This window comes from Pongo abelii, chromosome Y (assembly GCF_028885655.2).
Source record: "Pongo abelii isolate AG06213 chromosome Y, NHGRI_mPonAbe1-v2.0_pri, whole genome shotgun sequence".
NCBI classification, from domain to species: domain Eukaryota; kingdom Metazoa; phylum Chordata; class Mammalia; order Primates; family Hominidae; genus Pongo; species Pongo abelii.
In genome coordinates, this window is record NC_072009.2 from 4,953,491 (window position 1) to 4,977,429 (window position 23,939).

Here is a 23,939-nt window from a genome sequence, read left to right on the forward strand (position 1 = left end):
AAAAAAAAGTGTGAAACATTTGCCTGTATGTCTCCAGAGGCCTAAGGATCTCAACATGCCTACTTATAGGGACTCTTGTAAAGAAAATCAATATAATTTTTCTTACCTTTACCTTTATAGTATATAGTAATATTATTTTGTTTCTTAAAGTAGTAATTTAGAAACCAAATAAATGTCTGTAACTGTTTACTTTGTTTACTGTTATTATGCATATCAGTAAGCCTTTGCTAAGTAATGCTATGGTAACAAACAGTCCCCAAACTTCACTTTATTTTCCTTTTTCTCATGTGCATATCAGGTATAATTTATGCTAATTTTTATGGTGAGGGAAGAAAAATGGCAGAACTTTGGGAAACCTCTTAAAAATTCTGCTGAAATGTGGCACTTGCTACTTCTCACATTCCATCAGTCAAGCAAGTCACAGAGCCAAGAGTGACATCAATGAGACACAGAAGTATATGTAGTAATGGTCATAGATATAGTATCCTCTTCCAGGTAAGGCAGAAAATATTTGGGCTTCACACATGCAGTTTACCTTACTAGTCAAATCACTTGTAATGGTGAAATATTATTTTTAATCATGAGCATTTTCATACGTCTGCAAATAATGGCAGCAATAGGAAATGCTTCAATTCACTTATGTACTGAGAATCTAAAATGAAAATCAACACACAGGAAGAATTATTTTTTCATCCTATCTAAGCCATCACTTATTTAAGATGTTGAAAACAATATTCTTTTGCACTAATGTGAGCATGGTACTCCCTAATTTAGGACTGGTAAGCACAAACTAACTGGATAAAATGGTGTCCATTCATTGTGTGAAAATTCATACAGTGCTTATTTGCATACATTATGTGCATCACAATCTGCTATAAATTTTTTTTCTGCACTTAAACTTTTGAATTACTTTACATATTACTCTGCCTAATGTCTTGGCTTTATTGATTGGTTCAGCCAATCAACTCTCTGACTTTGTCTATATCTCCTCCCTTATTTTCCGCTTGTTTTCTCAGTCAGGGAATTTTATAGAGGTTTATATGTGTGAGATTCATGCTTTAGATGAGTAATTTAAAATCTGCCCCAAAATATTTGCCATTTTTAACGGCTTTTGCTATTATAGACCACAAATTACTGGTGCCAGGCCACACAACATGATATGATGCCCCTATGTGCTCAGACCTGCGTTTGAGGGGCCACTGACCTAGACCAAATTTCTTCAAACCTTAAAGTGCATCACCTGGAGATCTTGTTCAAATGCAGATTCTAATTCAGCCATCTGTGTGAGTCTGAAGGCATTGCATTTCCAACAAGGTCCCAGGTGATCTGAGGCTGCAGGGTCCATGAACCACACTTTGAGTAGCAAGAGTCTAACCAACGAAATTGTGAATACTGAAGCTCATGGGTATGGCACCTTATCTACAACTACATTACTAATTACTGGTGAAGGTCCTCCTGACACATGGGTGAGTGAAGGTTCCAACCTACTTTGTGTAACCACTGTTGTTTATTAGTTTTGTTCCTACTGGAAATTATTTTGTGCCTTAAGCCAGGAGTTTATTTGATTTCACCACAAGCTAAAGTTCCTTCAGATAAGCTGGGTTCCAGGATCTTAAAATTAAAGGAGAAAATGTGTCCAGCACAGGAAGTTATTTATGTTGGTGGGGATAAGTCTCTGGATTGGTAGCAGTCTGTTCATCTATCAGAAAAGTCCGTTGGACTTTTCTCTTGTGTGGCCACAAGAGAAATGGAATGTTTTACACTATAGCAGGTGGGCACAGGAGCAGAGAGGGAGTGTCTTTAAACACAATACCTACAGCAATGGAATGCTGACTCTTCTCTGATTTCCTCTTCTTTCTAATTCTATAGTCAAGCAAAAGTAGAGGTGCTTACAACCAAAGAGGGGCATATTTTCAGGGCTGCTTTTCTCTCCCGGCCTCTCCCATCTTGATGAAAAGGACCATGTGAAGTGTGTGTGTGCATGTGCCCAAGCATGTGCCTTGTGGTTGGGAGCTCCATGTAAACATGCTGTTCTTCTTCTTCTCCTTCTCCTCCTTCTTCTCCTCCTTCTTTTTCTTCTTCCTCTTCTCCTTCCCCTCTCCTCCTCCTCCTTCTTCTTCTTTCTTCTCCTCCTCCTTCTTTCTTCTCCTCCTCCCTCTTTCTTCTCTTTCTCCTCCTCTTTCTTCTTCCTGCTCCTCTTCTCCTCCTCCTCCTTCTTCTTCTCCTTCTTCCTCCTCCTTCTTCTCCTTCTCCTCCTCCTCTTTCCTCCTCCTCCTCCTTCTTCCTCCTCCTCCTCCTTCTTCTTCCTCCTCCTCCTTCTTCTGCTTCCTCCTGCTTCTCTTCTTCCTCTCCTCCTCCTCCTCTTTCTTCCTCTTCTTCTTCACAAAACATTAAAAAGTTAAGTGTGTGGTTCTGTGGAATGAGACACATTCACATTGTTGTGCAACCATCATCACCATCTCCAGAACTTTTTCATCCTCCCAAACTAAAACTTGCCCCATTGAACATCGATTCCCCCCATTCCCACAACCATCATTCAAATTTCTGTCTCTATGAATTCGAGTACTCTGAGACCCTCAAACAAATGGAATCACAGGATAATTATCCTTTTATGTCTGCCTTATTTCTCTTAGCATGCCTTACCTCTTTTAAAGCCAAGTTTTAATTTAATAAGCATTATTATTATTTTCACTCTGCGTTGTTGAACTGAAGGTTGGTGGGATGGTATCATCCTCAGTCCCTTGGTCTCTTGGGTTGAATAACTGCATATATCAATGCATTATTTTTAAACTATTTATTCATTGTAAAAGCCCTTGAACCTAACAAATGCCTGACACATGTGTCTGTCTCCTCAGATTGTTTGGTATCTCCTTGGGAAAAGAGGCTGTGGATTACAACTGTTGGGGCTAACGTGAACTCCTTAAAAGGCAGAGCAAGTTTTTTTCTTTTCCGTGTCTTTGAGCACCAAGACTGGCCATGCTCACTAAAGGGAATTGAAGTTTAGAGAATGTGAAATGGGTTGCATACACAGATTGGTCTAGGGGCCCTTTCAAGTTCTCCCAATAACCCAAGGAAGTAGCTGTCATTTTCCCCATTGTACAATATAGAAAACTGGGAGTTAGATGGAATAATGGACAAGTTTGCCAAAATTTGTTGGTTGGGGGCTACATTGCAGGACTTTTTGTTTTAAAAGCTCATATTCTTTCTTCATACTTTAAATTTCTGTTCTTGGCATGAGAAGCTGAGTAGATTCTCCCTCCAAGTATTTGGAAAGGAAATATAAAATTTAATTTTTTCACCATACTGAATATTGTTTCTTCCAGACAATATCCCTACACGTAGAACCAGAAACAAAGACATCATAGTCCTTAGGCACTTGGAGTGCAATCTCCTTTGAAATTCTCAGGAAGATAATTTGTTTTACACAATATTCCCTTGGAAGTTGGACTCACTTTGGGACTTTAAGTAACCTACAGGATTCTCTAACTGAACACAGTTGTCCCATTATGATAGGGAATTGTTTTTACTCCTCAAATCAAAGTGATAGCAAACTTTTCAAAGTGTAGGGTGAACCCTTGCAAACACTTTTTTTAAAGATCCTTTACCTTAGCTCAGTGTCTAACCAAGGAAATGAGAAACCATCAGCGCAGATCGGTAGAGAGCTTGCTGGTCAGGTCATCCCTGCTGCTTGCAAACAATCCAGACCTTGTCTGAGTCGGGTAAGCATGGCGATTCCAGTAGGAACAGCTTGGGTTGGTCATGGCTGTTAATTTTTTTCTCTATTTCTGGACCCTACAACCCACAGATATATCTGTTCGTCTCATTATTTCCTTTCTGGATGGGAGGAATCAATATAAAACTGCTGTGGTGGTTTTACCATCCTCTCTTTTATTATTACTTTTGTACCTTTTTATGCCTTGCTACGTTATCAACCCTCTTACTGCTCTGAGTTAAAGACAGCACATAAATAGTTATGCAAATAAAATGAAAGCATATATTGTTTAACTTACCTTCAGTTATTTCAGAGAGAAAAAAATACATGTAACCTAAACGTTCCAACATATTTCTTAACTGTTGTATCTGTTTTGGAAAAATAATCTCAGTAAATTTTCTTTTTAAATTTTTATTTCTTTAACTTTGTGTGGATACATAGTAGGTGTATATATTTATGGGATACATGAGATGTTCTGATACAGGCATGCAATGTGAAATAAACACATCATGAAGAAGGGGGTATCCATCCCTTGAGCATTTATCTTTCAAATCTCAGTAAATTTTAAAGCATTTCTGTTCAGTAGGTGGACATCAGCCACATTTGCTATTTAAGTTTACATTTACTTAAATGGAATACAATGAAAATTCTCCATCTCCGTAGCCTAGTGGTTTTCAATCAGAGGTGATTTTGTCCCCAAGGGGATATCTGGCACTGTCTGGAGACATTTTTAGTTGTCATTACCAGGGAAGAGGTGCCACTAGTATCTAGTGGGGGTGGTCAGGGATGCAGCTCAACATGCTGCTTGGTAGCATTACCATGCACAGAACAGCCACCATCACAAGGAACCATTGGCCCAATATGTCAGCAGTGGCAAGAGTGAGAAACTGCACTAGCCACATTTCACGTGCTAAGTGTCCTGTGTAGCTAGAAGCTGTGATATTGAACAGCACCAACTTAGGGCATTCTCCACTGTCAGTGCTGACATTTGGTTCTGTCAGGCAGTGTGGTCTCAGGTGACAGGGAAAAGTTAAGGAGGACTGGGAGCAGGGAAGTGATATTCTCATGAAAGTACATTTCTTTGAATGAGACACCATAGATTCTAGATTTCTTTGCCATAGACAGGTTCCATCTTAAGTTTCTGAGGTTATGATTGTCACTGAAGTCATACTATTAGTAAGAGTACTCAGCTGTTTGTGGAGTACTCCCTGATCGACAAATGGTTTGTCATAAATTGTCTCATTTAATTTTTGTAAAACTGTAAAACAAAGAAGCTCTCCATATTCCACGTGAGAAAAGTGGGGTGATTTATTTTTCTGTTATAAAAATGTGTAGCATGAACTCTTGCAATAAAAAAATGAATATGTTTTAAAAAGAAAACTGGGTAGACCATGACCTGTTACGTGGGTGGAGTCCAGGTCTTTATGTGACAGTATCTACAAATTCACAGATCGTATTTTTATAGGGACATCTCATTAAAGAAAAGCAGAATTTCACTGCCTTCCCCTTACACTTAAACGGGACTTATTGACAGATGATGCGCCTTTTTTTGACATGTATCAAGTCATTTTATTTTTCATGTTTGGGAAGACCAGTTTACTCAGATTAGCTTATGCAAATAAAGATAACATAATGCATGTGTCTTAGTTGTCCTTTAACTTCTACTTTAAAAAAGAAAATTTGAGGATATCTTTAGTTGCACATTAGTTATGTTATGTTGGCCAAATGAGGTAATTTGGAGAGAAATCAAAGTATATAATATTAAATGAGACATATAGGAACCCAATACTAAAATTTAGTCATTTGCTGGCTGTACAAAGTAAAGGTAGCTAGTTGGCCATTTGCGTTTCATAAGAGACAGTCAAAACAACATTTTGCTTACAGAATAGAGAAATACATGATGGACTGGATAAAAATAAAAATAATGTGGTACATATACATCATGGAATACTGTGCAGCCATAAAAAGGTACAAGATCATGTCCTTTGCAGGGAGATGAATGGAGCTGGAAGTCATTATCCTCAGCAAACTTATACAGGAACAGAAAACCAAACACCTTATGTTCTCATTCATAATTGGGAACTGAACAGGGAGGGGAATAGCACACACTGGGGACTGTTGCAGCGTATGGTAGGAAGACAGAGCATTGGGATAAATAGCTAATGCATATGGGGTTTCATACCTAGGTGATGGGTTGATAGGTGCAGCAAACCACCATGGTACACGTTTACCTGTGTAACCAACCAGCATATCTTGCACATGTGCCCTGGAACTTAAAAATTAAAAAAGAAGAATTAGGGCACCAAAAGAGAGACCCCTCTTAACAATTTCTACACTGGATTGTTGAAATAGAAGCATAAGTTTTAGAGACCCATGAAATGGGCTTCTTATATCTAAATATCTTAATGATTGCATTGCATAGATGGTTAAGACCAACCACTATTTTCATCTCCACCTGCAACAGAGTCCGCTGTTTTCATTATTTCCTGAGGGTTTATTATGCACCTGAGTGTACTATCTTTGCACACTACCATGGAGGAAATGATTCTGGTGAAATTGTTTCCATGCATTTCTTAGATAAAGGATTTGAGGAAATCCTTTGAGATGCTGCCTTTCTCTGCTGAGTGTTGCAGACAGCATATGATCAGTTTATGTGTTACCATATGTTTTGGCCTAAAAATGATGTCTATGGACAGAGTTGCAGTTAACCAAGATTGTGCTACTGCACTGCAGGCTGGCGGACAGAATGAGACTCCATCTCAAAAAAAAATGATGCCTATGGAAATGTGGAATACATTATGTTACAAAATACTTAGGAGTCTCTTTTTCTTCCTAACATTTGAAAGGAAATTTGTGCTAATTGAGAGGTGCCAAATTTACAGCTTTGAGATTTTGTAAAGTTCATTTCTTGTATAGGATGTACAGGAGCCCAGACTGTGGGAGCCAAGCCACCTAGGTGCCGAGGCATGAGACTGAGGCCACGAGCTGTTCCAGTATAATAAAATATATAAAATAAGAATAGTTATACCAGATGTAGATCTTAGATGTGATTATATGTGAATATCATTAATCATTAGTTTGTAGCAATTATTCTTTATTCCAATATTATAATAATCCTCGCTCTATAATCATAACCTAGAAAATAGCAGGCCATACAGAGATACGAGCTGAGGAGACATAGTGAGAAGTCACCAGAAGACAAGAGTGTGAGCCTTCTGTTATGCCCAGACAGGGCCACCATAGGGCTCCTTGGTCTAGCGGTAATGCCAGTGTCTGGGAAGACGCCTGTTGCCAAGTGGACCTTGGTCTAGCAGTAGCGTCAGTGTCAAGGAAAAACACCTACTACTCAGCAGACTGGGAAAGGGAGTCTCCCTTTCCCCGGGGGAGTTTAGAGAAGACTCTACTCCTCCACCTCTTGTGTAGGCCCACCACAGTTATCCGGAGGACTAACCCTCTCCCTGTGATGCTGTGCTTCAGTGGTCACGCTCCTAGTCCACCTTCATGTTCCATCCTGTACACCTGGCTCTGCCTTTTAGATAGCAGTAGCAAATTAGTGAAAGTACTAAAAGTCTCTGATATGCAGAAATAATAACATAAGCTGTTCTCTGTCTCTCTCTCCACCTCAGCTGCCAAACAGGGAAGGGCCCCCTGTCCAGTGGACACATTACGCACGTGACCTTACCTATCATTGGAGATGGCTCACACTCTTTACCCTGACCTTTTTGCTTTGTATCCAATAAATAATCGCTCAGCGAGACATTCAGCGCCACCACCAGTCTCTGCCTCTTGGTGGTAGTCGTCCCCAAGGCCCAGCTGTCTTTTCTTTTATCTTTGTCTTGTGTCTTTATTTCTATAATCTCTTGTCTCTGCACATGGGGAGAAAAACCCACCGACCTTGTGGGGCTGGACCCTACACCAGACCAACTAGACTCTCTATTTCTGGACTTCCTTCCCTGGCTCACATAATGCATTTTCAATCATATTTGAAAAAAATGACTCTTCCATCAAAAGTGGGCTGTGGAAATGAGGATTTGTTGTTATAGTAGATGAAGTAGATTGTATAGAAAGAAGACACGGCAGGAGGTAGAGCAGACATGAATTGGTTGGAAGGTAAAATATATATTTATGTATTACAGTTTGCTTAAGAAAATCCATTTGGAGCTTCTCTGTGGTTCCTGGGGTCCCTCATATTTTAGGGGTGAGTCGGGGAGTTACATGTGTGAATTACAAATTTCACATGAATGGGACATGTACATTTTATTATGATGTCTTCAGTGCCATGTTTATCATTTTAACCTTCTGGTTCCCTAATGCCTTAAAGCAAAAATGTCCAACCCATATTATATGTATTTTATGTCATATATGTAATATATATATATGTTATATATATAATGCAGCATACTATATAGTATATACAGTATCTATATATGATACTATATACAAGACCATATATATATATACACACACACACACACACAAAAAAAAAATATGCCACATTATCATGTAAGTTATGTGTAAGTGTTGTAAGTGTAAGTGTTGATTGATTTGACAAAAGTCTGGGGTTTCTAAGCATGTAGAGATATCAAGATCCTAAGACATGAAAACACAGGTAACTCGTGGTGGATTTGGGTATTAGCTCAAGTTTTCTTCCCTGCATAATCAACTGCATAATCCCTGCATAATCAGAAAGACGTTCATTTATTTTTCTTTTAAATGAACAGGAAATTATTTTTCAGAAATTTAATTTTTACCATTGTATTCCTCAATAATAATCAGAAGGCAAATCTGCACCTTTCTACAAATATTATTTTATCTGATTTTTACATGCTTTTACCTAGTTCTCTTGAAAAATATATTTGAACATGAAATATTTAAATGAAGCAACTTTTATTTATGGAAATAAAAACCACTTTCCTTAGAGCATATTATATAAACTTTAATAAATACATCATAAGAGGAAAAATGAAAGTATCTGTGAGAATCTAGTATTTCAATTTTCTTTCCTCTGGAATGAGTTTCTCTCATATGTAACAGATACCTTTACATAACCTCATGAATTATAAACACTTAAATATTATGAGAAATACTCACCCCAGTGACATACTGGGGTATGGTATAAACATTTAGTGGATTAATAAATTCTGATAACTAACCCATTTCTCCTGTTTAACATAATCAACTCGGCCATTTATTCATTTGCTTTTTTAAAATATTACTGTGTTTGCTTATTACATGCCAGAGCTTTTTATGTAAGGTGCTACTCACATAGGCATAGACTCTGTCCTTTGTGGAGCAGAATTAGTATACTAAACACAGAAAGACTTAAAAAAGTAAGGAAGGCAGCATTTGCTCAGTTAGTACACATTGTGTCATGTGATTTCAGGAAAATAGGGTACTAGGCTAAGAAAGATAGAAGATACGAATTACTGCAAAAGTGCTCTGAGGATATGTAGGGTTTTCTACATAAAGGGAAGAGCACGTGCAATGGCACTGAGGCGAAACATTATTTGGCACCTTTAGAAAAGTTTAAGAAGCTGCTGTAACATGACAAGACACCTGGAGACAGGGCCTTAGAGGATGAAGTCTTTTATATTCTGTATAAAGTGCAGTGATGGAATCCAGAGAGGTTATAAGCAGGGGAGTGATTTGACACAAGATATTTTGGGGAATGATGAAGAAGGCTGAGAATGGAAAGCGGGAGTCTGGTTCCGAAACAAACACACTAATTTAGGCAGAGGAGGTGGGTAGCTCAGACAGGTGAGGCTGCAGTGAAGGCAGAGTGAGGCAGATGGATTTCGGGAGATGGGAGGCAAAATTGGCCAGGGTTGGATACAAGAAGTGAGGGAGATGGAAACATCCGTTCTGATGCCAGTTTCTTAGGAAAATGCGGAGAAAGAATACCAGTTACTTAGATGAAGGCAATTGGAGGAGAAGCCGGGCTTTTCCTGGAAGGATAAAGGGAAGCCCTGTTAAAATTCATTTGGGGCATGATAAGTTTAAGCCTGTGAGATTATCAAGGGGAGCTACTAAACAGACAGGTGGACATCTGAAGTCTCTAGCTCAGAAACAATGAGGAATAGAGATGTAAATTTGAGTTGTCCAGAATTGTATTTATGGCCATCTAGGAAAATTCTTGAGTAAGTTCGGTATTTCAGCACGTTGCTGGGATTCTTCCAGGGTTTGGCCCTAGGAGTATTTGTAGTTGCTCCTGTCAGTGGTAATTTAGCAAGCATGGTTGGAGAGATGAGGACTGGCATCTTCTGGAATGTTGGCCTCAGTGAGAATTTGACATGATGAATATTAGATGGTACAGCAGTTGGAATCAGAGGCTGAGGAATGGGACCAATACTGATTCCAATCCCCACTCTTGGTCTCATTCATCACCATCATCTCCCTGCCCTTTTCTTCTCCAAAATAATGATTAGCAAAATAAAACTTTGGCTGGGTGCAGTGGCTCACGCCTATAATCCCAGCACTTTGGGAGGCCGAGGCGGGTGGATCATGAGGTCAGGAAATCCAGACCATCCTGGTTAACACGGTGAAACCCCGTCTCTACTAAAAATACAAAAAATTTGCCGGGCATGGTGGCAGGTGCCTGTAGTCCCAGCTACTTGGGAGGCTGAGGCAGGAGAATGGCGTGAATCCGGGAGGCGGAGGTTGCAATGAGCCAAGATCGGGCCACTGCATTCCAGCCTGGGCGACAGAGCAAGACTCCGTCTCAATAAAAAAAAAGAAAAAGAAAACTTCATCTTGCAGGTCCCTGAGGCTTCAGAAACATAAGGAAATCATGATTTCTGTAAGTGTTCTAGTATATCTTAGGTGCTATGCTGATAGATGCTATAAACTCAGGGGAAGAAGGAAGTGATGACCCCAGATGCTGGTGGTGGGGAAACACTCCTGAATTTTTTTTTTTTTTTACTCCACAAGATTTACAAATGGGACAAGGATACTTTGAATGGAAGTAATCACACAGTTCCAACACTTTTTTTGGGTGGGGGGAAGGGGTAGAATTTATGAATAAAAAAGTTAGTAAATGTTTTCTCTAATTTTCTTTCCTTGTTTATTGGGCAAGCTACCTTCATGTCAGCTGTACTCGGATGAAAGATACTTATTAGTATATGTAAACTGGTGTGTCTACCCTATGCAAATGATGGTAAGATAATTAAAGCAATTGGTTCTTGTGCATCTGTTTTTCAGAAGACTTCCATATAGAATTCTAAATTGTGCTTTCTTTCTCATCTACCACTTCAACTCAACCTATCCACCTTCTTTGAATGACTGTTAATTTCAACAAAGTTTGTACTTGTGATAAATTTTTAGAGGTATCATCCTTAAATATTATGCAGGAGATTGCATATATTATAATGTACATACATAATACTACATATATTATTAATCATGTATGTAAGACTATTAAGCAAGTTGGGATTTAGAAAATAATACTTTCTTTTTTTTTTTTTTTTTTTAGCAGTTTCGGGTCTGCTATGGCAGCCCATTTCAGACCCCATGAGGTCTATTGGATTCTGAATATCATCAGCCATATGATGATTTGGAGTGGCAAATAGAGTTCTCATGCCCTCCGTTCCTCCTCCCTGATACTTCCCCTACTGTTATCTTGCATTAGTGTGATACATTTGTTACAACTGACGGATAATAGCGATACATTACTATTAACTATAATCCATAGTTTACATTGGAGTTTACTCTTGCTATTGTATAATCTGTGGTGTTTGACAAACACATAAAGGCATGCATCCACCTTTACAGTACCTCATACCATAATTTTCTAGTCCTAGAAATACTCTGCGCTGTGCCAGGTCATCCTTCTCCCATTCCACACCCCTGGTCTTCTTCTTGTCTTCATAAGAGACGATTTTTTGCACACCAACATGGCACTTGTATATATATGTAACAAACCTGCACGTTGTGCACATGTACCCTAGAACTTAAACAAAAAAACAAAACAAACAAAAAAAACAGAAAAAAACGATTTTTTCCCTTTCTCTTTTGGCTATTTCCGCTTAGCTACAATGAAAGGACTTGCTGTGACGCTTTGAGGGAGGAAGACACCACCAAGCGTCCCTTCAACTTCCCACACACACAGCCAGACATCTCCAGTTACTGAGAGACAGCTTTGCCTTCTCTGACCTTCTGGGCAAAAGGCTATCAGGCGGCAGAGAGCAGCTGAAGATAAGCAAGGAGGAAGATGAAAAGGAGAGTGACTCCTACTAGGGTCTGGAAACTTATCATTTTGATACCGTGACTCCCCTTTCTCATCTCAAACCCTTCGGCTCAAAGTTGACCAATCAAATGGTTGGTTTGTGGCTAGTGAGATGACAAGTTTTCCAGTCAAAGGTTTCTCTTGATCGAAGGGGTTGTAGTCTCACAGACCTCAAGGAATGAAGCTGTGGACTGCAGTGGCATGTGTTACAGCTCGATTAGAGAAATGCAGAGACCCAAAGAGTGTGCCGGGGCAAGATTTATTAAAGCAAAAGCAAACGTAAAGCGAAAGGGAAAGTAAAGCTTACATGCAGTGGAAGGGGACCCAAAGGGTTGCTGTTTCTGGCTTGGTTGTCTTATGCTTATGTCCGCTTGTGACCCCTCCTCTTTTCCTTTTTCTGTCCTATATAATTAGCTTATTTTCTATCTGCTTGTGGGTTGGAGGGCCTGATTGGTTAAAAACATCAGGCTGCAGCTACAGCTTAAACTCCCTATATGGTGGGTTGAAGTTTCAATCCCTTAGCTTGCAGCTATGACTCATTTTGGCATAGGGGAAAGTCCCCTTTGATTGGTTGAAGTTTTAATCCCTTAGCTTGCAGCTATGACTTATTCTGGCTTAGGGGAAAGTCCCCTTTGGTTGAAGTTTCAATCCCTTAGCTTGCAGCTGTGAGTTATTTTGGCTTAGGAGAAAGTCCCCTTAGGGAAGTCCCTATTGACCCAGGAAGTCCAGACAACTTAGCCACTTAGTCCCTCACTAGGACAGTGGAAGGTTAAGGGCTCGGCTTCCACGGTTGATTTGCCTGTCTTGGGTTTGTGGTATTCTGGGAGCTGACACTCTGAACCTTTGTGGAGGTTTTCATTGTTATTGTTTTAACTTAGTAGAACTTATGTGTGCCTCAACTTGCAATTGCAAAAATGTGGAATCAACCCAAATGCCCATCATTGATAAAGGGATAAACGGTGGTACGTAGATAGATAGATAGATAGGAATACAACTCAGCCATAAAAAGGATGAATTAATGGCATTTGCCGCAACTTGGTTGAGATTAGAGACTATTATACTAGGTGAAATAACTCAGGAATAGAAAACCAAACATTGTGCACTCACTCATAAGTAGGAGCTAAGCTATAGGATGCAAAGGCATAAGAATGACACAGTGGAGTTTGGGCGTCCAGGGGAAGGGTGGGAAGGGGGTGACAGATAAAAGATTACAAATTGGGTGCAGTGTGTACTGCTTGGGTGATGGTGAGAGGTGACAGCGTGCTAGGGCCCTTGCTTGCTCTCAGGGCCTCCTCAGCCTCGGCGTCCACTCTGGCTGTGCTTGAGGAGCCCTTCAGCCTGCCGCGGCACTGTGGGAGCCTCTCTCTGGGCTGGCTGAGGCTGGAGCTGGCTCCCTGCTTGCCAGGAGGTGTGGAGGGAGAGGCGTGGGCGGGAACCAGAGCTGTGCACAGGGCTTGAGGGCCAGCATGATTTCCGGGTGGGCGTGGGCTCGGCAGGCCCCGAACTAGGAGCAGTAGGCCACCACCACCCGCCCAGCAGTGAGGGGCTTAGCACCCATGCCAGCAGCTGGGGAGGGGGTGTTGGGTCCCCCAGCACTGCCGGCCCACCTGCGCCACACTCAAATTCTCTCAGGGCCTCAGCCACCTCCCCATGGGGCAGGACTTGGGACCTGCAGCCTGCCATGCACCAGCCCCCCTGCAGTGGGCTCCCACGCAGCCCTATCCTCCCTGATGGGTGCCGCCCTGTGCTCTGCGTTGCCCTCCCATCAACCACCCAAGGGCTGAGGAGTGCAGGCGGGCCATGTGGGACTGGCAGGTAGCTCCTCCTATGGCCCTGGTGCCAGATCCACTAGTTGAAGCCAGCTGAGCTCCTGAGTCAGGTGGGGACTTGGAGAACTTTTATGTGTAGCTAGGTGATTGTATAATGCACCAGTCAGCACTGTATGTCTAGCTGGGAGTTTGTGGATGCACCAATCAGCACTCTGTATCTAGCTAATCTGGTGGGAACTTGCAGCACTTTTATGTCTAGCTAGAGGATTGTAAATGCACCAGTCAGCACTCTGTGTCTAGCTAAAGGTTTGTAAACACACCAATCAGTGCTCTGTGTCTAGCTAATCTAGTGGGGACTTGGAGAATTTTTACATCTAGCTAGAGGATTGTAAATACACCAGTCAGTACTCTGTGTCTAACTCAGGGATTGTAAACGCACCAATCAGCACCCTGTCAAAATAGACCAATTAGCTCTCTGTAAAACAAACCAATCAGCTCTCTGTAAAACGGACCAATCAGCTCTCTGTAAAATGGGCCAATCAGCAGGATTGGGGGCGGGGGGGGGGGGTTGGAGGGTTGTCGGTCAGATAAGGAAATAAAAGCAGGATGCAGGAGCCAGGATTCGCAAGGCGGTTGGGTCCCCTTCAACACCGTGGGAGGTTTGTTCTTTCGTTTTTTGGAATAATCTTGCTGCTGCTCACTCTTTGAGCCTGCACTGCCTTTGTGAGCTGTAACACCATAAAAGTCTGCAGCTTCACTCCTGAAGCCAGTGAGACCACTAACCCACCAGAAGTAAGAAACTCTGAACACGTCCAAACATCAGAAGGAGCAAACTCCGGACACACCATCTTTAAGAGCTGTAACACTCACTGCAAGGGTCCATGGTTTCATTCTCAAAGTCAGTGAGACCAAGAACTCACCAATTCTGGACACAATGGGTGCACCCAAATTTCACAAATCACCAGTCAGGAACTTACTCACGTAACTAAGTATCACCTGTTCCCCAATAATGTATGGAAATAAAAATTTTTTTAAAAAAATGAGCTTATGTGTGCCTGACACTTGACACTCCAGCATTCTGCAGTCACTCAGACTTCACTGCATTTCTACAAAATAGTCTTCTTTCCTCGTTAACATCAGTCAATAGCATTCAAAAAGTCTACTGTTAATGGGCTATAGTCTGTCTTCCCTGCAAATTCAGATGCTGAAGTCTTAACCCCCACTTGCTCAGAATGTGACTGTATTTGGAGTAATGGTCTTTAAAGTGGTCAAGTAAAATGAAGTGAATAAGGTGGGCCCTGATCCAATAGGACTGGTGTCCTTATAAGATGAGGATACAGACATGCACAGACGGATGACCCTTTGGGGACACAGGGAGAAGACAGAGTCTACAAGTCCAGGAGAGGGGCCTCAGGAGAAACCAGTCCTGCCCACACCTTGATTTTTGACTTTCAGGCTCCAGTACTATGGGAGAATCAATGTCTGTTGTTTATAAGGCACTCCGTCTATGTATTCTGTGATAGCAGCCCAAAATGGACTAAAACACTACATAAGAAGAGGAAATGAGGACACAGACACACACAGAGGGACTGCCTGGTGATGACACAGGGAGAAGTTGGTGTCTACAGCCCAAGAGAGAGGCCTCAGGAGGAACCACCCTGCCCACACCTGGATCTTGAACTTCCAGCTTCCAGGACTGTGGGGAAATAAATGTCTGTTGTTTAGGCGGCCCAATCTATGGGACTTTATTGTGGCATTTCTAGAAAACTAACCCATCCATCTATATCCTCAATTTCACACCTGGCTGCTCTGTATACTCCTGTAACCTATAGTGAGTACTTCAAAATGTCTTCTAGTTTGCACTGCTGTGGTTCTTTTGTCCTTCTGTTTGCTGTTTTACTTCTAGGCCTGCCCTGGCCTGTAGCCTTCTCTGGGCCATTAAAGTTTTATTTATTGTGATAAATATATATCAAAGACAGGCTACTTACAGGATACTGTATACATTCTTTAGGGCATGTATGCATACAAAGCATGACGCAGTCTTTGTGTTCTAAAGATTATAGTATAGTTTTGGGTTAAAGTCTATATACATCTCTCTTAAAAAAATTTTTTTTAAATTATAGACAGTGTCTCACTGTGTTGCCCAGGCTGGTCTTGAACCTCTGGCCTCAAGCAATCCTCCCACCCTGGCCTTTTCAAGGACTGGGATGGCAGGCATGAGCCACCATCCCTGGCCATATTTCTTGGTCATAAGAACTATCCGTAGGAGGGAAGGAGGTAGAGAATGGAGCCAGGAGGAAATGAATGAGGTGGGTTTTAGTCCCAGTCTGGCAAGTTGGATGACTTTCGGCATGTTATTAAAGTTCATGGTGCAAGTAAAGGTTAGTATTAATAACTCATCAAGTAGAAGTATGTGCAAGGGCCATTCAGACTTCAGTCTGATGCCTAGTCAGGAGAAGGCAGAGGAATAGGAAATGCACCAACAAACATAAGCCAGTCTCCCAAAGACAACGTCCAGGTATGTCCACCTGAGACTTTTTTTGTGTGTGGAACAGACAATGTTGCCCAGAGAGCTGCCTCGGAAGTCATTTTCAGGGATAGGTTTCATGCTGTGTGCAGGAATGCAGCCCATTCCCTTCCATGCCTGCTCCCGTTTTCAGTGGGTATCAAGCTGATGTCTGCTCTTATTCATATTTTCCGTGACATTCTAGTGCATTTCTGCCTACCTCTGCCACTCTTGAAAACCTGGCCAAAGTGTGAAAGTGTCCCTCCTCCAGCCTGCTGTCCACTTTCTTTTTGCTTTTTGTTTTTGTGTTTAGAGACAGAAAGGCTGGGTGCAGTGGCTTACACCTATGATCTCAGCACTTTGGGAGGCTGAGGCAAGTGGATTGCTTGAGGCCAGGAGTTTGAAACCAGCCTGGCCAACATGATGAAACCCTGTCTCTACTGAAAATATAAAAATTGGCCAGCTGTGGTGGCACTCACTTGTAGTCCCAACAATTCAGGAGGCTGACACCATGCCGGGCTAATGTTTTTGATTTCTAGTAGAGACAAAGTCTTGCTATATTGCCAAGGCTGGTCGTGAACTCCTGGCTCAAGTGATCCATTTGCCTCAGCCTCCCAAAGTGGTAGGATTACAGGCATGAGCCGCTGTACCTGGCCAGTAATGCTTTATTTTACATACTTTCATAGATGTGTTGTGATGAGACTACATTAGATAATAGTTCTAAAAGTGGTCCATAATCTGTAAAGGTTCTAGGTTGAGTAAAAACATACTTAGTATCTACCTGCGGAATGATGATATATTATATGATTAGTTCTCTCAATCTACAAGTTTTTCTTTGAAATTTTAAGTGTTTCTTCATTGGAATTGAAGAAGTAGCCTCAGAAGTAATGATTTTAGTTCATCATCCTAAAACTTGAAAGCCTAAAACCTTTGCTAAAAATATGAACTTTGGTTACTAATTTGGATAGTTGTAGGCAGTACATGATCATAGCACCTATATGTGTGATATGTAATAAATTCTAAAGTAATTGTCTACCAGTAGTATTATTTCTCTAATATTCACTCCTCTTATGGAAGAGAGATGTAGGGTTCTCACAAGGTGAGCTCCAAAATTGAAGTTCAACCTGAGATGCCACATGGGTTCTTGGCTTCATGCAGGAAGGAATTCAAGACCAAGGCTGCAGAGTAAAGTGAAAGCAAGTTTATTAAGAAAGTAAAGGAATAAAAGGGTGGCTGTGCCATAGGCAGAGCAATGGCATGGGCTGCTTGATTGAGTAAACTTATCATTATTTCTAGATCGTATGCTAAATAAGGAGTGGATATTTATGAGATTTCTGGGAAAGGGGTGGGGAGTTCTGGAACTGAGGGTCCCTTCCCATTTTAGACCATATAGGGTAGTTTCTACACCTTGTCATAGCATTTGTAAACTGTCATGGTGTTGGTGGGAGTGTCTTTTAGCATGCAAATACATTATAATTAGTGCATAATGAGCATGCAGACAACCAGAGCTTCCTTTCATTGCCATCTTGGTTTTGGTGGGTTTTGACTGGCTTCTTTACTGCATCCTGTTTCATCAGTGGGGTCTTTGTGACCTGTATCTTGTGAAACCAGTCCTGCCAACCTCCTGTCTCATCCTGTGACTAAGAATGCCTAACCTCCTGATAATGCAGCACAGCGGATCTTGGCCACATTTTACCCAGCCACTGTTCAAGATAGAGTCCTTTGGGTTCTAACATCTCTGGCAGGGCTGCTGTCTTTTATGTACCTTTTTAATTGTTTGGAGAAATAGGAAGTTTTTTCTTCCATATGAAGTGTGAGAGAAAGTGTGTCATTGTTGTTTTCTCTGCATCATTTTAGATTTTCTTGAAAATTTTTTTTTTTTAACTGTCCAGAGTATTAGAAAGAAATAGACTTTTGGCAAACTTAGCCTGCAAACATTTACTCAGATGATTGCATATAGGTTGTGTCTCAGAGAGATTTCATGGAGGATTATTAAAAGAAAATGTTGGCTCTCATTAATAACATTTTGAGAAATGTCTTTAATCAGTCAGTAAACTGCTGATTACTAGCTATTGGAAGTGAAGCAGGCATGCAATTAAATTAGAGCTTTAAATGAATTACATGTACCGATGCTACACTTGGCAGCCAGAGATTCTAGATTAAGAGCAAAACAAGTGTGTTATGCGTTGCTTTGATTAGCATTCGAGAAATATACCTATTTTTGTAAGTGATACTTGTTTTGTATATCGTATTTGACTGTTCCACAACCTGTCAGGACCTTGGCTGTGTGGGATCATGGAGTTTTCAAAGGCCTGAGACTTTTTCTGCACTGATGTCTACAGTTGTGAAAATGCACCTGTGTACACATGTAGCAGCATATTTTTATAATACTTATTTTTAGCAGTGAGAGAAAACAAAAATCGCATGCCTATTTTCAGACATTGTTAGCCACACAGCATTTAACAGTTTCTTTATGGAATAAATGTTTGTTCCTTGAGTGAAATGATAAAGACTTACTTTGCCAGTGGCAGGAGTGCCATGTGTTCACTTCAGATGGTCTTGAGGAAGATTTAGGTCTAAGCATACTTATTAAATAACCACTAAAGATTTTTGCCTTGGAGAGAAGTTGATATGCCATAACTAACAAAATTAACTCTTAAAGGACTCCTAAGTTATGTAAGCTGGATAAGTTTTTAAACAACCTTTCATTGCTACTAGAAAATTGGCTTTCTTTTGGCATTGCTATTCTGGTAAAAAACTTGTTTTTGAACATGCTTTGGAGAGGTAAGCACTGTAAATTGGGACAGGCTCACATATGTCTTGGAAGAAAATTATTAAAGAGCTCAAAATTTTTTAAATTAAAATAATTAAAAATGAGTTGTTCATATGCAACATTATTGACTATAGAATCTAAAATATTGTCATAAGAAATATATGTTATTAATGAAACTTATGTAAATGAAGAAAGACACATTACTCCAAAGAAAATGGTCTGGGGATTGTTCATGGGTAGAGATTCAGCTACTTGCAAGTTAAGTCTTTGTCATTCCACTCAAGAAACATCCAACAAACATTTATTCCATAAAAAAAATATTAATTATCTTTCAAACTTGATGGCAGTTCTTTTTAAAGGTTCATAATCATCAGAATTTTCAGTAGAACTTGTTGAGAGATTTCTGAACCCTGATCCCAGAGACTCTCATCGTAGGTTGAGAAGAAAGCCCATGAGTTTTCATTTGAAATAAACTCCAAGAGGTGCCCATAATACCAGTCACTGATCATACTTTGAGCAGTATTGTTATACAGAATTGACAGTTGGCACAGGAGCAGTTAGTTTCATACATGCCTTTGATTTAAAAAATTGGCAATAGATATTGAAAATAAGTTTCTTCATAGAGTCTTCCAGTGTATATTCTAACTATAACTGTATTTTAAAATAAGGAGGAGGTTACTAAAATATGGTGAAAAAGTAGTAATGGTACACCGTATATCCTGAATTCTACATTATATATGTCTGAAATGTAACTGGGAATTTCTACTGTAATTGGAAAATTTATCAACAATGAATATAATAATGAAATTCATTATTATAATAATGAACATATCTAATAATGAAAATAATCGTGAATGGATGAGAGCTAGGGCCATGCCTATATTTAGATGCTGACATTTGACTATATATGACTATTCATGTTTACAATTACAATTTGCATTAAATATAATTTTGACAATCAAATCTCCATGCAAATGAATGTAACTTTTTTTTCAACCATGAGGCATAGCTACTATCAATCCAGCACACACAAATGTCCCATATGTACACACATGCTATATATACTTTATATATTATGTGTGTATATATATTATATATACTATATATAGCTATATATTTATTTGTGTATATAGTTCATTTATTCAACAATCTTAGTATTTATTATTACAGTCATTCTTGAACAATGAAGTCTGGCTAGTATCATTGATTAATTAGAATGTATATAGTAATAAGTTATATGCATGTATGTTTAAGTAAACTTCATTTTCTGTTATGAAACTCTCATGTCAGAGTCTAACAGATTTAGTCAGTGTATTTTAATGGAGCGATTAAACTGGATGTATCCTAATGCTGTTGGATTCACTGAGATAAGGACCCAACTTAACAATATAAATGTGTACATACGTATAGACATACATTTAATACAATGCATTTTCACTTAATCACTTGTAGAAGAGTGTAAAAAAATAGCCATATGCTGCCAATTTAAAAGAAATGTTATATTAAGTATTATGAGAAAAAATTTCCTTTGAAACAACAACCTTTAGAAGGTATTTCTTACTAAATAGGAAATATTTCTTGGCCGGGCATGGTGGCTCATGGCTGTAATCCCAGCACTTTGGGAGGCCAAGGCGGGCGGATCACAATGTCAGGAGACCGAGACCATCCTGGCTAACATGATGAAACCCTGTCTGTACTAAAAATACAAAAAAATTAGCCGGGTGTTGTGGCAGGCACCTGTAGTTCCAGCTACTCGGGAGGCTGAGGCAGGGGAATGGCGTGAACCTGGGAGGCGGAGCTTGGAGCTTGCTGTGAGCTGAGATAGCACACTGCACTCCAGCCTGGGTGACAGAGCGAGACTCCGTCTCAAAAAAAAAAAAAAAAAAAAGAAAGAAAATATTTCTCCAGCTGATGGTGACAATCATTGCTTTCCCTATAAGTCAGTGCCAGGAGGTGTAACTTTTGCTTTTCAATTGTGTTGAAATACATTTTTGTTTCCTGTTGCGTGATGATGCTTTTGCTCAGATTCGTTTTATGCCAAGTTAAAAAGAGCACGTGATTTTTTCAGTTTTCTGAACTAACCAGAATAAATGAGCATTGAAAACCAACAATCACAGGTGAATTCTTTTTCCGCCTTGGCTTTGTTTCTTTGTTTCCATGTTTTATTTATTTTTATTGTCCTTCTATTCCAGTGCCCTGCCAGGAATCAGGGGACCTGAGGAAACACCAGTGCCAAAGCTTTTGTGAGGTAGGAGAACGTCAGTGGCACTTAAATCACTTGACCCAAATATGGCTATACTTACATGGGGTAATCGGTAGGAATGGGCCCTCTTATTCTTCTGCAGATTGGGGAGATCATTAACTGCAGGTGTGTGTGCATATATGTAAATTATTGTAAAAAAAATGGAGCCTTCTCAAAACCTGGCTATACCCACTGCTTTCAGTACTGGCTAACAAGACAGAAAAAAATTTTATGATAATGGATGGAAGACTAGAAGCTTTCTAAAGGTGTAGATTGTCACCACCTTCCCACCTTATATCATAGCTATCTGAGAGGTTTTCTGCATGCTTTTGAAATATTCATGCCATTGGGGAGAAAAGACTCATATTACTGCTAATGGGGTTTCTCAAATATTTTCATCTCACTGTTCCTCCTTGAGCTTCTCCCCATATCCTGGGCAGAATACTTGCCTGCATTTAACTGTACAGGAGAGAGGCATCTTACTTCACCTGACTATTCACGAGGTCAGAAGATTGAGACCATCCTGACTAACACGGTGAAACCCCGTCTCTACTGAAAATACAAAAAAATTAGCTGGGTGTGGTGGCGGGCGCCTGTAGTCCCAGCTTCTCGGGAGGCTGAGGCAGGGGAATGGCGTGAACTCAGGAGGCGGAGCTTGCAGTGAGCCGAGATTGTGCCACTGCACTCCAGCCTGGACAGCAGAGCGAGACTCAGCCTCAAAAAAAAAAAAAAAAAATTAGTATCTATTTATCCATCCATCCATCCATCCATCCATCCATCCAGCTAGCCATCCATCCATCCATCTGTTCATCTGTCTGTCCACATCTGTCTATCTATCCATCCATCTATCCATTCACCATCCACCCTTGTATCCACTCATTCATCTCTGTATCATCCTTATTAGGAGACTGTATAATATTGTCCTAGAAGACAACTGTCTAAACTCACCAATAGTGCAAAAAAGAGGAAGAGCTGCTTTACTGGACTCTCTTCCCCAGGGAATACAGGAGGCACAGGCCCTGAGCCTGAGATTCTGCTGAGAAGTAACCAGAAAGACATAAGACCAGGCAGACTGCCTGGATTCCAGGGTTTCCAAGGACAGTGGACTTGAGAAGTATGAGAATTTGAAAGTTTTGGGGGACCAGTAGAGAATGAGTTGAGAGAGTCCACTTTGGCAGTCAGGAAAGTTTAGTTGAGGGTCTTGGCCAGAAGAGGTGCCCCTGACATCAGAATGAAATGATGTTATGGAGTATCTTTGGACAGAGCTTGGGGGTGAAAGGGAGCTCTTCCAAGGATACAGAGACATTGATCTGGTCTTCATCCACCACAGCAAATAAATATTAGTGTAATCCCATTGCCTGTGTTTCACTCTGGATCTTAGTCTGAGAAAATGACTCCAAAATTAGTACAATAATGGCTTCATCAATATGTATTGTATGTAAAATATCTTCATAATCTTACTTGATCTTTCCCATACTCCTGTAGTTAAGCAGAACAGATGGTAAGTCCTGAAGAGTTACGTGTGGAAGCCAGAAAGGACTGGGAAGTTGAGGCTCTTCAAGAGAATGATTTGTTCACAGCCAACCCTCCAGGTAGAAAAGCTGGGTCTAAAACTCCTGTCTTCTGACCACTGCCACTGATTGTCTGATTGTTGTTCCTGGTCGATTACACTTGGCCAATCACCAGAGGCGATAGTGGGTTTAGGCCTCTTAAGACATAGAAAAGATGTGGCAGAAATAAACAAAACTGATGATTTGCTGCAAAGACAAGGAGAGTGAGGCCAACTCATGTTTTTTTTGTGCGTTCTGCTTTTGCCTTTTCTGTGCTCCTACTTTAACCATTTTAAAAAGATCTATTCGTTCATTTATTCAACATGAACTTTTTGAATACCTACATCATGCCCTGCAGTTTGGTAGAGATGTGGCAGTAAACAAATCACACAAAAATTCCAGGCTTTGTGGGGCTTATTTTCTCTGGATGAAAGCTCTCAGGTCTGAATGAGGGGAACTTGAGTCTAATCATAACTGCAAAATCAACTCACTCTATGAATTCATTTAAATCAATTAACCTGTGTCTTCAACGTCATTTTCAAATCAGGGATTTATCCTATTGCTCTTACATGGTGTTTATTAAAATAGATAATGAATGTCAATGCATGATACAGAGTTTATCAAGCTGTACAAAAGTAACAGAATTATATTTACTTTGTATTATGTGTTGTAGGCTTATGGGTCACAGCTCTGTGAGGTATCTGAATCAACTATTGATTCTGAATTTTTACCCACATTGGTAATCCTTGTCAACACAATTAGAGCAAAGTATCTAGTGAAGTGACTGTTGTGTTCTTAACTTTTATTTTCTATTCTATTCCATATATAAGCTGTACATCTATAGGCATGAAAATATATATTTATAGAATCTTTTTTGTATGTGTCATCCAGGCTGGAGTGCAATGGCCATTATTTTGCGATCTCCACTCACTGCACCTTCTGCCTCCTGGGTTCAAGTGATTCTTGTGCCTTGGCCTCCCAAGTAGCTGGAATTACAGGCGTGCACCACCATGCTCAGCTGATTGTTGTATTCTTAGTAGAGGGAAGGTTTTGCTGTATTGGTGAGGCTGGTCTCAAACTCCTGGCCTCAGTGATCTGCTCACCTTGGCCTCCCAAAGTGCTAGGATTATAGGTATGAGCCACTGCTCCTGACTTGCTTATAGAAT

General features: G+C 40.4%; 1 protein-coding gene across 4 annotated transcripts in view; it reads left to right on the forward strand.

Annotated features, from left to right (window-relative positions):
• Nucleotides 1–23,939, forward strand: part of LOC129053365 (anosmin-1-like) — a 144,209-nt gene that overhangs the window by 64,809 nt on the left and 55,461 nt on the right. For 2 of the 4 annotated variants that reach the window (XM_063721484.1, XM_063721483.1), the window contains exons 3-4: nucleotides 21,174–21,229; nucleotides 22,709–22,724. The exons of 1 other annotated variant lie outside the window; for it this stretch is intronic. In XM_063721484.1, the coding sequence (XP_063577554.1) occupies nucleotides 21,174–21,229; nucleotides 22,709–22,724 (72 nt within the window). Of the gene's footprint in view, nucleotides 1–21,167; nucleotides 21,230–22,708; nucleotides 22,725–23,939 lie in introns of those variants that run through there. One more of the 4 variants, XM_063721485.1, reaches the window with a different exon arrangement.